Source organism: Cheilinus undulatus, linkage group 8 (assembly GCF_018320785.1).
Source record: "Cheilinus undulatus linkage group 8, ASM1832078v1, whole genome shotgun sequence".
Classification (NCBI taxonomy): domain Eukaryota; kingdom Metazoa; phylum Chordata; class Actinopteri; order Labriformes; family Labridae; genus Cheilinus; species Cheilinus undulatus.
Window position 1 is genome coordinate 45,819,242 of NC_054872.1, and position 14,821 is coordinate 45,834,062.

At 38.6% G+C, this 14,821-nt stretch overlaps 1 protein-coding gene across 3 annotated transcripts in view; it reads right to left on the reverse strand.

Moving 5' to 3' along the window:
- Positions 1-13,870, reverse strand: part of etv1 (ETS variant transcription factor 1) — a 40,385-nt gene extending 26,515 nt beyond the window's left edge. For 2 of the 3 annotated variants that reach the window (XM_041792576.1, XM_041792575.1), the window contains exons 1-5: positions 13,627-13,870; positions 13,261-13,378; positions 12,735-12,825; positions 12,383-12,430; positions 6,612-6,665 (exon numbers count right to left, since the gene is read on the reverse strand). In XM_041792576.1, the coding sequence (XP_041648510.1) occupies positions 6,612-6,665; positions 12,383-12,430; positions 12,735-12,825; positions 13,261-13,305 (238 nt within the window). In that variant the 5' untranslated portion in view covers positions 13,306-13,378; positions 13,627-13,870. Of the gene's footprint in view, positions 1-6,611; positions 6,666-11,661; positions 11,912-12,382; positions 12,431-12,734; positions 12,826-13,260; positions 13,379-13,626 lie in introns of those variants that run through there. The other variant, XM_041792577.1, reaches the window with a different exon arrangement.
- Positions 13,871-14,821: the final 951 nt, after the last annotated feature.

The window sequence follows — 14,821 nt, forward strand, 5'->3', positions numbered from 1 at the left end:
TGGTCAGCTAAAGCACAAACATTTAGACACCTGATGACCTAAAAGCCTGAAATCTGTGCATGGGGAGTATTTTTCTTCCGTCGTAGGGGTCTCTGAGGCTGCGAGGGGCTGAGAGAGGAGGATGTTTTGGGGAGTTTTTCTCACGGCTGACTGACAGCTGCTGTACGAGCAGGGGTCGATCTGCCAACACCCCATCTGACGCACAGCAGAGCCCCTGGGGGACGGGCCACACGGGCCCGGCGTGACAAAGCTCAGGGGTTGTTCGCAGCCCTCGCTGGGGGCCTGACCTTTCTGGGTCATCGATCGGAGGTCAAAGAAACACTTCCTGAGGGGAGACCTTTGACGATCCCGGCATGGCAGAGCCTCGTTAAGAGCTAAGCGAGTCAAAACAATACTTCTGTTTTGCATGTTCAGATCACAATCAGTGTCACTTTAAACTCAAACAGTTTACACTCATATAGTTGTTTTTACACACTCTGAATGAGCGCTGGTGCAGCTCCCCTCACTCTTTTTCTCTGCATCTAACACCGATTCAGTACAGCATTCTGGGTTATTACATTTCCATACAAAATGTATGAGAAATGGCGATAAAACTCGTCACATCAGCTGCTAACAATGGCTTCACGTGTGCAGCAGTGCAGAGCCTTGAATTACAAATGGAAATGTCACAATAGATTTGGTCGGTGGGGTGCCAAGGTACACAAATCAATAGCGAGGGCATTGCCTCTGACTAAAACAGAGACTTCCTTTTTTAGTCCAGAATGTCATGCCCATCACTGCTTGATTGCTCTCATTATCTACATATTGATTAACCGAGATGGTGGGGTGTTTAAAAGAAGAAGCAGTTAGAACAATTACTGGGTCTATTTTGAATGCAAATGTTTACTTGTGTTTTTTTTTTTTTTCTGTGCTATTAAGTCAAATATTCTGCAATTCTTCAGTCTTTAAGGGACTTAATCAATAAAAACCTTTGCTGTGAAGTGAATGATTGTTTCAGGAGGATCATTCATGTTTTTTTATTTATAATTTTACAACCAAACTTTCCCAAGAGTAGGGCTGCAAGATGAAGGCAATGATCACAATCCTGATTATCCTGATAAATATTAAGATCATGGATATCAAACTGACTGATTTTCAAACATTTGCATCGTGTGCAATAATCAAGCACTTTGAAAAGCATGCAATACATGGAATTTAATGAGGGAAAAAGGCACAAATAAATAAAAAATACAACATAATAGTAGCTACGGTTTTGAGGCTAGGTTTTTAACTTTATATATTAAAGCATCCATGCTGGAAGGTGTACTCCTGTCAGTATAGTAAACTCTTGGTCCAAAATCTACATGGCAGATCTAATTCTTTATTTCTGCAAGGTGAATCAGTGATGAAGTATTTACTTAATCATGTCCTCTTCTACTAAAAGAAACAGTCAAATTTTTTTTTTTTTTTCAGCTGCTTTCCTGCCAATCCTTGCCGTACGTTATCAATGAACTCTTGGCCCCAAACGTTGTGTTTTCTCAGGTACAAATAGCGTGTTTTGGCAGAACCGAGAGCCTACGTTTGGCAGATATTTCTCCAGTCCATTCATAAAAAAATACAGGTCTTTTGGCAGCAGCGAAAAACCTTCCATTCCATTTTCACCTACTGTAGGTGCTCGCCTTTGCTGTTAAATGACGGGAGGCTGAGATCTGCCGGTAACGTGTGGCCTCATTTTACACCTCCTCTACTCCTTTCGTTCCCTGCTAAGTTATGCTAATGGTAAGCATCTGTGATGGAGTTTGAGACAAAGAAAAATTCTCCTTCTCCTCCTTCAGCCCGAGGACACTTTCGCTCCGAGGCCGCTCACATGCTGCTTCTGTGCTGCATGGATGGAGAGTGCGAAGTCGACATTGAGGAAAGCTGCCATAGCTTCCCGAGAGGTGATAAATCAGAGGGCATGACAGTATAAAACAACGCCCTCTCCACCCCGTTTCTTTCATATTTTCTCTGTTTTCTTCTACTATTCTAGTGCTAGTTATTGACTGAACAATGTGCCTTTAGTTTCAAAATGTAAAACACTGGTGTGTAACAAATGCTGTTGATTTTAGTGAAGCGGATTTACATTTCAGGGTGCAAAAATCAGCTTAACACTGGAAAAATATTAAAATCAAGGCCGTACAGAGATTTTAAAAAGCAATATGGAGTTAACTAAGCACTATTCTTATTTTCAATGCATGCTATTCAGAACATAAGTTGTAATGTTAATGGACAAAGTTCCTTAAAAACAAGATTATTTGGTTGATTAAATTAGTTAAAATTATTTTTTAAAAATCCTAGCATTATTGCCACACTACTCTTTTTCTTATACAACCATCTAGCAATCAACAGTTAGGCTAACTGGTGTATTTGCTTACAGTGTTAAATGATATTTTCAGGCATTTTCAGCAAATTTTAACATTTAGTTCCAATAGAAATTAATGCAGCAATAATTTCAAGCTAGAAGGAGTTGATTTTTATTTAAAAAAGCTAAAATCTGGGTAACATAGGATTTCATTTCTTGAGCAATTTAGGACTAAAGAAAAATTGTTCTTCTATAACGAACAGCCAGCAAAAACTACACCTGCAATCTAATCGCTTCAAACAAAGCTGATGTTATCTTACTGGGCCTCATTCACTGGTTTCTACTTCAGATTTTTCTTAATTATGTTCTAAGAGAAACCTGCGCCAGATCAGAGACGCTGTTCTTGAACTGCTAAAATGTTCACACCTGTGCTCTGAAACTGACCAATGCCATGTGCTCGTAAGCTGGAAGCTTGCACATTGCATAGAAAGACATCTCTTATGCCCATATTAGGGCATGAGACTGCAGGGCTGTGTGCAAACACAGAAGGCTACATAAGTAAGGCGTGAAAAAATGTAAAAACAAGCATGCACCGGACTACTGGTAAAAGAAATACTTTGGCAGGTCCAAAGAGGATGTAGTGCTGCTCCAAATGAAACTGAAAAAGGATGATTTCTATTTATTTAAGGCCACTTGAGCATATTATATACATGCTTCAGTACTAACAAATAAATCAGGTAAAAACATTTAAATACCTGCATGTAGAGGAAGTTTTTTGTTGTTTTAAATAAGTAGTTAATAAAAGATTCCTGGTAATGAGCTAAGTTTATATTAGGGATGCACAATATTGGATATTTGCCGATATCCAATGTACCGATATTTCGAAACTAATGTTAGCCAACACCAACATTAATACTGATATTTGAATGTTGTTCGGACCTACATCAACTGAGGTAGGTCTGTTGGTACAGCTTGAAACTCAACTAACTTATTTGTTTGTTTGGACAATATTTACAGATTTTACAGCCAAAATATCGACAGAAATGTTCATATCTGCCAGTATTTATATTTAACTTTTTAAGCTAATATCTGTTGATACCAATATCATGCCGATGATATCATGTACCTCACCTGTGTTCTTAAAAGCTGGAAGCATGTGCACGTTTCTCCTAATAAGCATAAAAAACACCCCTTTTATGCCCATATAAGGGCATGAGACTGCAGGGCTGTGTGCAAACACAGAAGGCACACAGGAGTGAAAAGAAGCAACGAGATGCCAGAAATGTCAAAAAAAAACAAAAACAAAACAAAACCTTGAAACCAATCATGCACCAGATTACTACAATAAGTAATACTTTGAAAAGTCCCAAGCTAATGTAGTGCTCTTCTAACTAAAACCATAAAAAGATGATTTAATTATACATTTCCTGCCAGTAATGGCAATATAATGTATACTACAGTACAAAAAATAATTCAGATTTAAAAACCAACATGTTAAGGAAGGTTTCATTGGTTTTAAATATGTTTTTATCCCAGTGGCTAAGGCATGCCCCATGTACGTAGTCATGCCTGTGGCTTCTTCTTCTCTCATCCCTGTTTCCAGCTCTATCTGATCTCCTCCTCTAGAATAAAGGCACCAAAATAATTTATCCTCAAAATAATAACAATAAAAAATAAGTGTTTAATTAAATATTCCTCGTATAAGCTAAGTTTAAAGTTTTACATTTTGCAGTAAAAGTCAAACATTGTATGGTTAAATTTACAGCTGAAAATATTCAGGTCATGTATTTGTTCATATTATTTGAAAATATATAGGTTTTAAATGGACAAAAATGCATTAAATTCTCATTTAAAATGATAAATTATTGTTTACTTCTTAATTTAGCATATTTCAGAGTTGATAAGTGCAAATTTAATCACCTTCCCCTGTCATATGAACATTCAAATGTACCTAAGAGAGCTCTCTGGTGTTCTTACATTTTGTTTTTAGTTAAAAAAAAATCACAGATAACAAAATTTACCTGTATAAAACTGGGCAACTGCACTTAAGAGCAAATTTCATCCAAGGTCAATTGATGAATGAGGCCCATTCTTTTTTTCACAACTGTAAAGATAAATCTAAAAAGTATATTTACATTATTCCAAAAGCCTCCAGATTAAAGGAAAAGCACGGCGGTAAGTTGAATGTAAAGACGGGCTGTGTTCTGCTCACATATGTGCTGGGGCAATATTTCCTACATCACCTTGACACAATTATTTTAAAGTAAAGATAAAGAAGGTGAGCTTTAGATTCAAAATAAACCCAAATAAACTACTTAATATGTCTCATTGAATGTTAGTAATGGCCTTTGGAGACATCTTTGGTGACCCTCATGCTTTTCATTACACTATGTGTGAAAAGGCTCATAGAACAAACTGCCTTACTTTCACTAATGTGAAAAGTGCGTTGCTAACTTTTACCAAATCTATTAAGTCCCTTCCATTCTTAGTTTCTGCCACTCTTCACTCGCACTCGTCTCTTTGTGTTTAACTTCAAGCTTCCGTCTTTATGCCTGGCCCCCTATCCCTCCGTCCGCCCCTCCACCTCTCGGCTCGGTGAAACCCATATGGGAGAGCTGCCGGCTGGGATGCCTGCTCGAGCGCCCAACCACGGTGCCCTCACCCTCCCGCCATCTGTCAGCGCCTCTCCAGTCTGCTGCAGGTTTGCCAACAGGACAATTCAGATGGTCAGCAGTCTCCTGCCACCGCGGCCACCCACCCCGGCTACCTCTGAAGGACAACGGGACAGTCTCTGTGACCTCTGGTTCTCTGCTGTACACCGCGATCAGCCTCCATGTTGGATTTTTAGGTAATCTAATTCACACCCCGGGGTCAGACTGTTTAGTTCCATTACTGTCACGTGTTAAGAGTCAAAAACAAATGGAAATATCAGTCTGTGGAGTGGAAGCTGCAAAATGGAAAGAATTTGCCACTTTTCTTCAAAAACCAGTAGGGTTAGTAAGATAAGAAAGGTTGGTCTTTCTTAGTTTTAGGTCCCTAGTTTTACCATCATAGTGCACAGTGTGCTGCTTTGTTTAAATCTTACTCAAATGTTTTTTATAAACTGCTAAAATCCTATGATTTACTGTTAAACAAAGACACCACCTATGCAAATATCGTTGTGACCTTTTTATTCCAGTTAAGATGAGTGACTTCTACATTTTGTCCAACTTTGCTTCAGGGCTAAAGGGCGTAGAGGACGTAGGAAAAGACTTGTTTTGTGCCTTTTCTCACAGTTTCACGGACGTTTTGGCTCCTCTGAAAGACATGTGCTCGCTCAGGTTCCCACTGAGCTCCACTCACTCCATTTCTGTCCCCACCTTGGCACTACTTCCTCCAGAAGTGGACCGTGCCAAGTCACCAGTCACCGTGTGCAACCAGCGTGCACAAACCAGGTGAAATACGACTTACTGCATCGCCCTTAGAACTGCCAGAGAAAAATCTGCACAGGTCATGGGATGGATATTTATTTTATCAAAGTCTCAGAGGGTATTCTTAGTAACTGATTATATTCTGTTACAGGAAAGAAAACAGAGAAATCATGCCTCTTTCAAGCTGAAAAATCCCCGGTGAAGATTGGGGAGTGAACCAGAAGGCCAACAACCTTCAAGTGAAAAGAGATAAATGTGGTTTTTGCTAAGATTATACAGCCAGATTTAGAAAATCTAACCACTGGATGGTTTTTACAACAAAAACCTCAAGGTAAGGTCATCTGGGAGCATTTTTTAAAAGATTTTATTTAAAAAAATTCAAAACAGCCATCGTTTGACAGCAGTTTGGCCTACTGGGGTATAAAAATATCACTTTAACACCCTGAAAAAACTGCCACAATATTTTGATGTTTATGCAAATAAATCAGTGCAATAATATCTCAGTGGTGGTGAGAGGTGCAGGGGGAACAGAGGGAAGGGAGGGACAGATATAGTGATAGATAAAGAGAAAAGAGAGAAAGAGGGAGGGAAAGACACCCCCCTACCTGTGCACCTGTCTGCAGACCCACAAGACTGCTGCAGCTCTCCAGAGAGCACTTGTGCGAGCAAAGGTGAGGCTACTTAGAGACACGGAAAAACACACACCGCCACATGCACTCTCCCCGAGCACAAACACACCAGCAGAGAGGAGCGAAGAGAGAAAAAAAAAAAAAAACACACACACACCACAGATGTTGACACACACCCAAACAGGAGCATTAACAGCATGAAAAACACACAAACATATAAAAGTAAAAAGAGCCACGCGCTCTCGTACTCACAGTTTTCAGTCTGGAAGTCTGGAACGAACTGCTCATCATTGTCGGGAACTTGAGCTACAGACACAAAAAGAAGAGAAGAAGAAGAAGAAAGGGAATGATTGTTCCTGATGTTGATGGACGTGCAGCATTGATCACAGCTCCCAGCAGCCCCATAGACTCCTCTGGTAAAAAGTCTCCTGGGACATTATCCCGGCCTATCCCGGCATTGTTTGCCTCTGCTGTCTGTTAAAAAAACACAGCGGTGAAAGGATGTTTTACAAGAAAATCAGGGCAGCGAGGACTTTGATTTTGATGCCTTTAGAAGTGATCATTTAAGTGTTTTATGTGCTTTTAACAGCCTCAGGGTCATCGGGAAAAATGTTCCCATTATCCAGTCAATTTGCTAGATTTTACAACTTTTGAAAATGAGATTAAACAAATTTCCTGCTGTTTAAAAAAGGACAATTACAAATTATTTCTGCAACAAAACAATGCCAACACATCATATATTTATCATATATTCTAGATTTTTTTCCCAATGTTATTCCCTGATATTTTTCAGGACACAAAGCTGTAGTTCTTAAAGTCCTTTTTTCAGAAAATTTGACAAAATTAGATCTTAACAGTTTTTTTTCTGATTCTATTGCAACATTTACACAATCTCAAGCTTAAAACTACGATATCCAGGAACAAATATTCAAAATATTAAAAATACAATTTGTTTTTATTAAAAAATAGAATTATTTATATAATTATATATACATTAAAAGTGTAAATAAAATTATTTATATAATTATATATACATTAAAAAGTGTAAATAACCAGGTGATGTTTTGAAAAATCCTATTTCTATGAGTTATGCAAAAAAGCTGTATACTGAAAAGGACTGAGCCATGTGCAAAAATCTTATCATGATTTTTTTCAGTGAAAAGGCAATAAATGATAAATATCTTGGTATTTTTCCTGTAAAGAAACAAAAAGAAAATCCTTTTTAAGGAGACTCTACATGGGCAAAATGCCAAATATCACACAGGCACTCTTATTAACGGCTAGCTGCACAATGTCATCATTTGCATGAAAAAAATGACATAAAAATACCATATTGAATAAACAATGTAGTTTAAGTAAACTAAAATACAATACATTAATGATAATTTCAAATTTATACATACAATATTCAGGAACAAATATTTAAAATAAATCTTAAAAGTCTGAAAAATCTCCACATTTGAAATTCTGCTTGTTTCAAAAAAATTAAACTAATATGGTTTGATTGTACAAAAAAAAGTTATTATGTGTACCCAGGAGATGCCCCAATATATATATTCCACAAAAAAATAACAAAATAACCCAATAATGTTTTGAAAAATCCTATTTCTATGATTTATGCAAGAAGTTGTATGCCTAGATAGGGCTGGGCAGTATGGACCAAAAATGTAAACTTGATCATTTTAGCAAAATGGCAATAAATTTATACAATCTTGGTATTTTTTATCTGTACAGAAACAAAAGTAAAGTCCATAATACCCTTTTTTACACCTACAATATTCAGGGAAAAAATATTCAAATTTATTTAAAATGCAAGTTGATATTTTGAGATGCTGAAATTGCACTGAAATTACACTAACATAGTTTGATAGTACTAAAATATTACTGTGAGCACCCAGGAGAGGCACTAAACAATATATCCCACAAAAAGGTGAAACAATAATCAAATAATGTTTTGAAAAATCCTATTTTTATGATTTACAAAAGAAGCTGTGTACGAAATAGGGCTGGGCGATATGGACCAAATACCTAATCTTGCGAAATGGCGATGAAATTATACAGTCTTGGTGTAAAGAAACAAAAGCAGAGTCAGTTTAAAGTTGGCCAAATGCCAAATATCACACAGGCTCTTTTATTAATGGCTGGCTGCACAATGTTCACAGTTGCTTGAAAAATTGTATGAGAATAAACTACCTGTATGTACAAATAATTGCAATATTAAATATAAAATGTGACTTAAATAAAATAAAATAAATAAATGACAATAGCAAATTTAGACTGAACATTCCAAAGGTCAATATGCATGTTACATGTTACCACTAACAACAATATGCATGTTACTGTTAGTGGAACTGACTGTCAACAGTGTTTTTGCTGAGGACTGGGCCAGGAATCAATCTCTTTATGGTTGAATTACATGAAATATAATGACACTGTCTTACCCTTTATGTTGTTTGTAAATATATCTTATAAACAGGATATATTTCCCAGCCCTAATGGTGAAAGTCCAAGTCTGTGAGGGACAGGATATTTAGTTTTAGGTGTCACTCTACCTCCCCACTCCACTTCCTGAGGTCGCCTCGTCCATTGACACTCTCTTACTCGTTGCCAGCAGCCAAACACCCATTGTTACCTGTTTCTAATTGGCTTCTTCCCTACTGCTGAATCCACCTGTACCTACCGAGTCGGGTCTGTTCCAAAGCTGCACCTCGAACGCCCCTGCACTCAGGTTAATGCTAAAATAATGAAGCCTGCTCCGCTCCGACTCCAATTAGGCATGTACATATTAATATCACACATATTTACTCTGGGTGACAGCTCTCCTCGTCCCTCAAGTTTTACTCTCCGGTGAAAGGCAAAAGAAGATTTAAATGTGTCATTAGCACATCTATTTATACGCACAATGAGGTGGATCCTCATTATCACAGAATCTGCAACATGTCTCGACATGTCTGCAGATCTTCAGAAATCACTGATTTTCCATTTTTGTCACTTTTGATTTGATGAGGGAGGTTTTTTCTTCGTAGGAGGTGTGAATTGAGGAGAGTAAACAATGAGTGGATGAAGAGGAGAAATTGCAGCATATTTTCCAACAATGTCAAGCGGGTGAGGAGATCAACAAACAAAGGGATAGAAATTAATTCACACCAGATTATGCCCTAGTTAAAGCTATCAACACTCCTTAGTATGCAGCTCTTTTAAATATGATTGTATTACAGCCTGGTAACTTGCTGCTTTACTTTACTTTGTTGACAACTTGTAGCATGAGTCTTAGAAGAATATACGGACCAAAAAGCGTAATTTTTACGTCAACTTTCAAACCTTTCTAGCAAAAATTCAAAAGTTGAGCTTGAGAAAATAAAGCTCTCATCTCAGGCTCGCAACACAAACAATTCTGCAGAAAACAAACTTGGAAGTTGGACAAAGAAAAAGAGTGCTGAAAAAAAGCAAACAGAAAAAAGGACGCAGCAGTGGATCGGTGTCCAAAAAAGTAAGAACAGGATGGATGAGTCACCGGCCTCTGTCTGTGAATGAGCCAGCTGATCCCTGCAACAAACTCCTGCAGAGAGCGGCAGAGCTGGAAATCTGCCGCCATTCACAAAACAAAGAAAAAAAAAGAGAGGCAGAAGAATAGAAAGGAAAAAAGAGGATGAAAAGGGAGAAGTTGTAAAGGCTGTAAACACGAGGCCTGAGCAAGACAGGCTGGGATGAACATTGTGTTTGTCTGCAACTTTTTAACACATTTAGCCGTCTGCTTTTGCAAGTTTAAGGACATGTCATGTCAGAAGCAGAGTTTTTTAGAACAAATCATTACAAACTGAAAAGAAGTGAGACGGAAAAAAGTGAGACTTTTTTGTGGCTAATAAGAGAGTAAAATACATCTAGGTGTCAAAATTAGCAGACGAACCCCCTCAACTTCTCCCTCTCTGAGTCGGAAATTCAGTCTGGCTCATAATTCGTCCTCTTGTTCCAATTACCTGAACTAATAAATCTTAGAAATGGGGAGGTATTCCTTTTCATCCTAATGGACAGGAAGTCATTCATTAAATCTACAATGTTGAAGCGTACATCATCACGTTGATCCATGACAGGCAGAACTGTAATCCTTAACAGTAATACCTCTTATCAGCCGCTGCCGTCTCTTTCCTCACTTTGGATACTGAAATATTTAAATCGTGTCTTATTCTTTTACACGCCCTGCGGTACGCGCCGAGCCGTGCCACCTCATAATCTAACCGCTGCTCACGGTCGCCTCAACTACCCCGATATCTGTTTCAAAGCATACTTTTCATTTTTTAAAAGCTTTGGATTTGCACTGCGAGCATTTTCAAATATGTTAAAGAATAGATGGAGCCCATGAATGATTGAGGGTCTTATTCACCTGTGTGAATTTCTCCAGACACTTTTAAAGGTAATGTTTCACGACTCAATGCTTATTTTAAAAAGTTGTTTCAGTTTAAGTACCCACTTTAAATGCCTACTTTAAAACTCCCTGTAGCATGAGTACTCGTTAGAAAAGACAGATTTGGGGGCATTTTATAACAGCACTGCTGTACTGAAAAAATAAATAAAAACAGAAATCTTGATGCAATTACTTAGCACTAATAAACAAATTTAACACTTTAAAAGTTCCTTTTTCTGCAATTTAGGTAGAAAAAAGTCAAATCAGTGAGTTCTCATCATTTTTAAGCCCTCCAATTTTAATTAAAGGACTAAAAATAGCCCCAAAAGTAATTTTTCCCCTCTGAACAGACTTTCTAAAGCATTACAATTATGATCTCAGACATTAAAATGACTTCTAATGAATTAATGCAAAGTTTTAACATTAAAAATGAGGTTCATGTTTTCCTAAAGCACAGTATGCATGCCAATACGGAGTCGTAGTAGCGTGTTTGAGCCGTCTGGTGCTGCAAAGTGCCTTAAAAATTCAAATTCTTGATAACTGCTTTGCAGACGGAGCAACTTCAATTTGTTCTTTTTTGTATATCTTTATAAAATACATCAAAATAAAAGTCCAAATCAAACTTTCTAAGCAATTTTGTGCCTTCACTGGGATTAACTTTAAATAATTTCTGCTTGAACAAATAAAAAACAACTAAAATTACGCTGAAAATGTTTCACTAGTCACTCAAAAACTCTACTCTAGTTAGAGATAAACTTTAAAGTTGCATGCAAAATTCAAAGCAAGCTCCTTTTTGAGTGAGATACCAATTCTAAAGTCTACTTTAGAAGCCAAGAGGCGCATGCACATGCACATAAAACACGACAGAGTCAAAGAAGATGAGCAATATTCACCACTAACCAAAACTTCGGTGCTGCAGACACGGCGGAAAGAGGACACTCGCACTTAAATCCTGAAGCATCACGTCTCAGTTCGACCACAATGAGCGAGTCTTGCCATTAGAGAAAAATTAAACTAGAAAGAAACCAAACTGGTAGCTAATTTTCAAAAAAAAAAAAGTCGCTTTAAAAGATGGATTCAGATGTTTTTAAAAAGTCATAGATCCATGCTTTTTTGGGGGCCGCCAAGAAATGAAATTGAAGAAGACAAGGTGATGGTACAGCTGGAGAAGATAGAGAGGTGTGCTGAGAGGAAGCAAAGGGGGAGAGAGAGAGAGAGAGAGAGAGGGAAGAGAGAGAGAAAGAGAGAGAGAGGGGAGCAGATGAGAGAGAGAGAGCTGGTAGCAGAGTTCTGGTGGAGGTGGAGGTGGTGGCGGCGGCTGGCGTGCAGCGTGTTAGCTCCTGCCAAAAGCAGAAGAGACAGTGAGCGTCGGAGAGCCTTCTCCTGGTAATTTGTGATGACACTCTCTGGGTAGAGCCTCGTCGGTCTCCCTCAAGACCCCTCGCTCACAGTCTCTAATGTATGCATGACACACAAGGTGCCTCTTCCACACAGGCTTTTAATTGGACTGCGACGCTAGGCAAGTAACTCCAGGCTGCTTTTCTCTCCCCCCTCACAACCATTTTTTACTCATCTCTCCTCCTTTTTTTTTTTTTTTTTGCTCAAGATTTAAAACACTCACCCTCTGCGAGCCAAGTCTCCTGCAGCTGACTGAGGTCCTGGAAAAGCTCTGAAAGGAGGGAAAGAAGCAGAGAAACAAGGCAGTTAAAAAACACAGCCCAGGAGGAGCATCAGAAACAACTGAGTTCATTACAGACGCCTGATATGCCCGTCAGAGCCGCTTGAGCTCAATGCAGCTAATAACAAGTCAATTTGTGAGTCTGACCACTGACGGAGGCTTGTGAGGATCATCACAGGCCGCTGTGTTGTAATTGAGATTCTCTAGTTAGCAGCACAGGTGGCCACAAACCAATTGAATTTTGCTAAATGTTTAGGAGCCGTGAAATTAACTTCTCCCTCTGCCCTCTGCCTACCTTCAGTGTCCAGAGCCAGGTCGGACTTAATGAATTTTCTCTTTCTGTCATGTGCTTGCCTCTGGCAGCTCGTTGTCTTTTCTTGCGGCTTCTGCAAAAGAAAAAAGGAGACACACAAATCAATTTTTTTCCCTCACTGGAGCAGTGATTCTGCTGTTGGCTGCAGCTCAAGTGCAACTGAAAGAGCCTCAATGAGGCACTCATTGATGCCTCACACACTTCTAAAAGCAAAGGAACCTGCGCTTCAGATATAATTAACAAGTTGTAACATGGTGCATAACCAATATCACTGTGTATAGCAGTAGGCACCTTGTTTAGCTGTTTATCTTTGATGATTAAATGAAACTTAAACGGTCCCTGAGGAGGAATGAGTCTTGGCAGCAGCAGGGAGGGAGAGAGATGAGATCAGGAGAAAGAGAAAGTGTTAGAGAGAAGAACAGACATTCACAACAATAGAAGATGATGTGAAGGAGCTGCTTCTGATCTCTGATTTGCCTCCAAGTTTTTGGAGTCTGGAATAACTCACTTTGGAGTTACAGTAAGGCACTCTCTGGTCGTGAAATCCATCCATTCTGCGCCGCTGTGGCTTTAATTGACGAGCGATCAGCACAGTCCCCAGAGTCTCCTTTTCCTATCCGGTCACCCTTCAAAAAGAGCGAGTATATAGACAACAGAGCATGAATGAGAGGAGTTTCATTCATTTCAGCACAGTTCAGGAACCTCGTGCAACTCTTACGAGACCGAAATTACCGACAACACCTCCGGCGATGCTGTAAAGTTAAGTTGACAATCTGCAAATTTCGTGCGTAAACGAGCAGCGCGCCGAGCTGGAGGGCGCAGCGACATGTTTTTACACCACACTGTAACTTATAAAGTAGAGAAAAGCGGTTACCTAGAGATTTCAACCGACTGAAGAGTGACACAGAGGTGGCTGCTGGATCTCCACCGCCCCGGCTGCTGCCTGAGCTTCTCCCCGCTCACTGTGCTGCTTTCTAGCGGCTTGGCATCGCCTCCCGGGGCCTCCCATGGAAACAAGCCGCACTCCGCTTCCTATTGGTTGTCAATGTCTTTCACTGGATCAGATTGCTGGCAGTCAATCACGGCCGGCTGCAGGCGGTGAGCCCCGAGGAAGGCAATGATAGCAAGTATGGAGGTGAACGCACACGAGCTACTCTCAAAGTTTGGACTACGGAAGCCCATTCCCGCCAGAAATAAAGACAATAGTGAAGCATTGACAACAAAATAAATCAAGTTTTAAGTCGAAATGATGACATGAAAGCCAAGACTATGAGATAAAATGTGATAACTGTGAGGTAAAACGTGAAATTATGGGACACTGCGTCATAATTTTGACTTAAAAAGTGACGTTATGAGACAAAAAGTCAGAAATATGGGATATTAGGTCATATTAATGTAAAAAAACACTTGAAATTATGAGGAAAAGATCAAAACTTGGAGTCGAGTTATTATTCTGAGATGAAAAGTAATAATTATGAGTAAAATAGAGGAATTTATTACATGGGATGTTATGATTATGAGTCAAAAGTACTTTTTACATGATAAAATGAAAAATATACAGGATAAGGAGTCTTACTCATAAAGTAACAGTCACTCTCCTGAAAAACTGAGCAAAAATTAAGTTTATTATTTAAAAGAATCACACAAAAGGCAAACATGGGACCAAAATAGCTTTGATTTTTAGGCAGTGGGCCTTGATTATCAGATAAGTCAACATTAAGAAAGAGGAAATTATCAATGTTGAAATGTAAGATATAGAGTCAAAAACAGGGTAAAAAGTAAAATAATGGCATTTGAAGTCTTAAAAGAGAGATAAAATGTCAAAGTTATGATGTAAAAAGTCCCAGTTGTGTGATAAGAAGTTATTATCATAAAAAATGTCAAAAGGTCTGTGAAAAGTCTCAACTTAATCAAAATGTTGCCTTTAAATCTCATAATAATGAGATGAAAATCTAAATAACGAGATTAAAAAGTCAAAATGATTACATTAAAAGTCAAAGCTGTAACACTGAACATCAAAAATAAAGATAATAAAGTCAAGATTATAAGATTAAAAGTAAATGATGAGA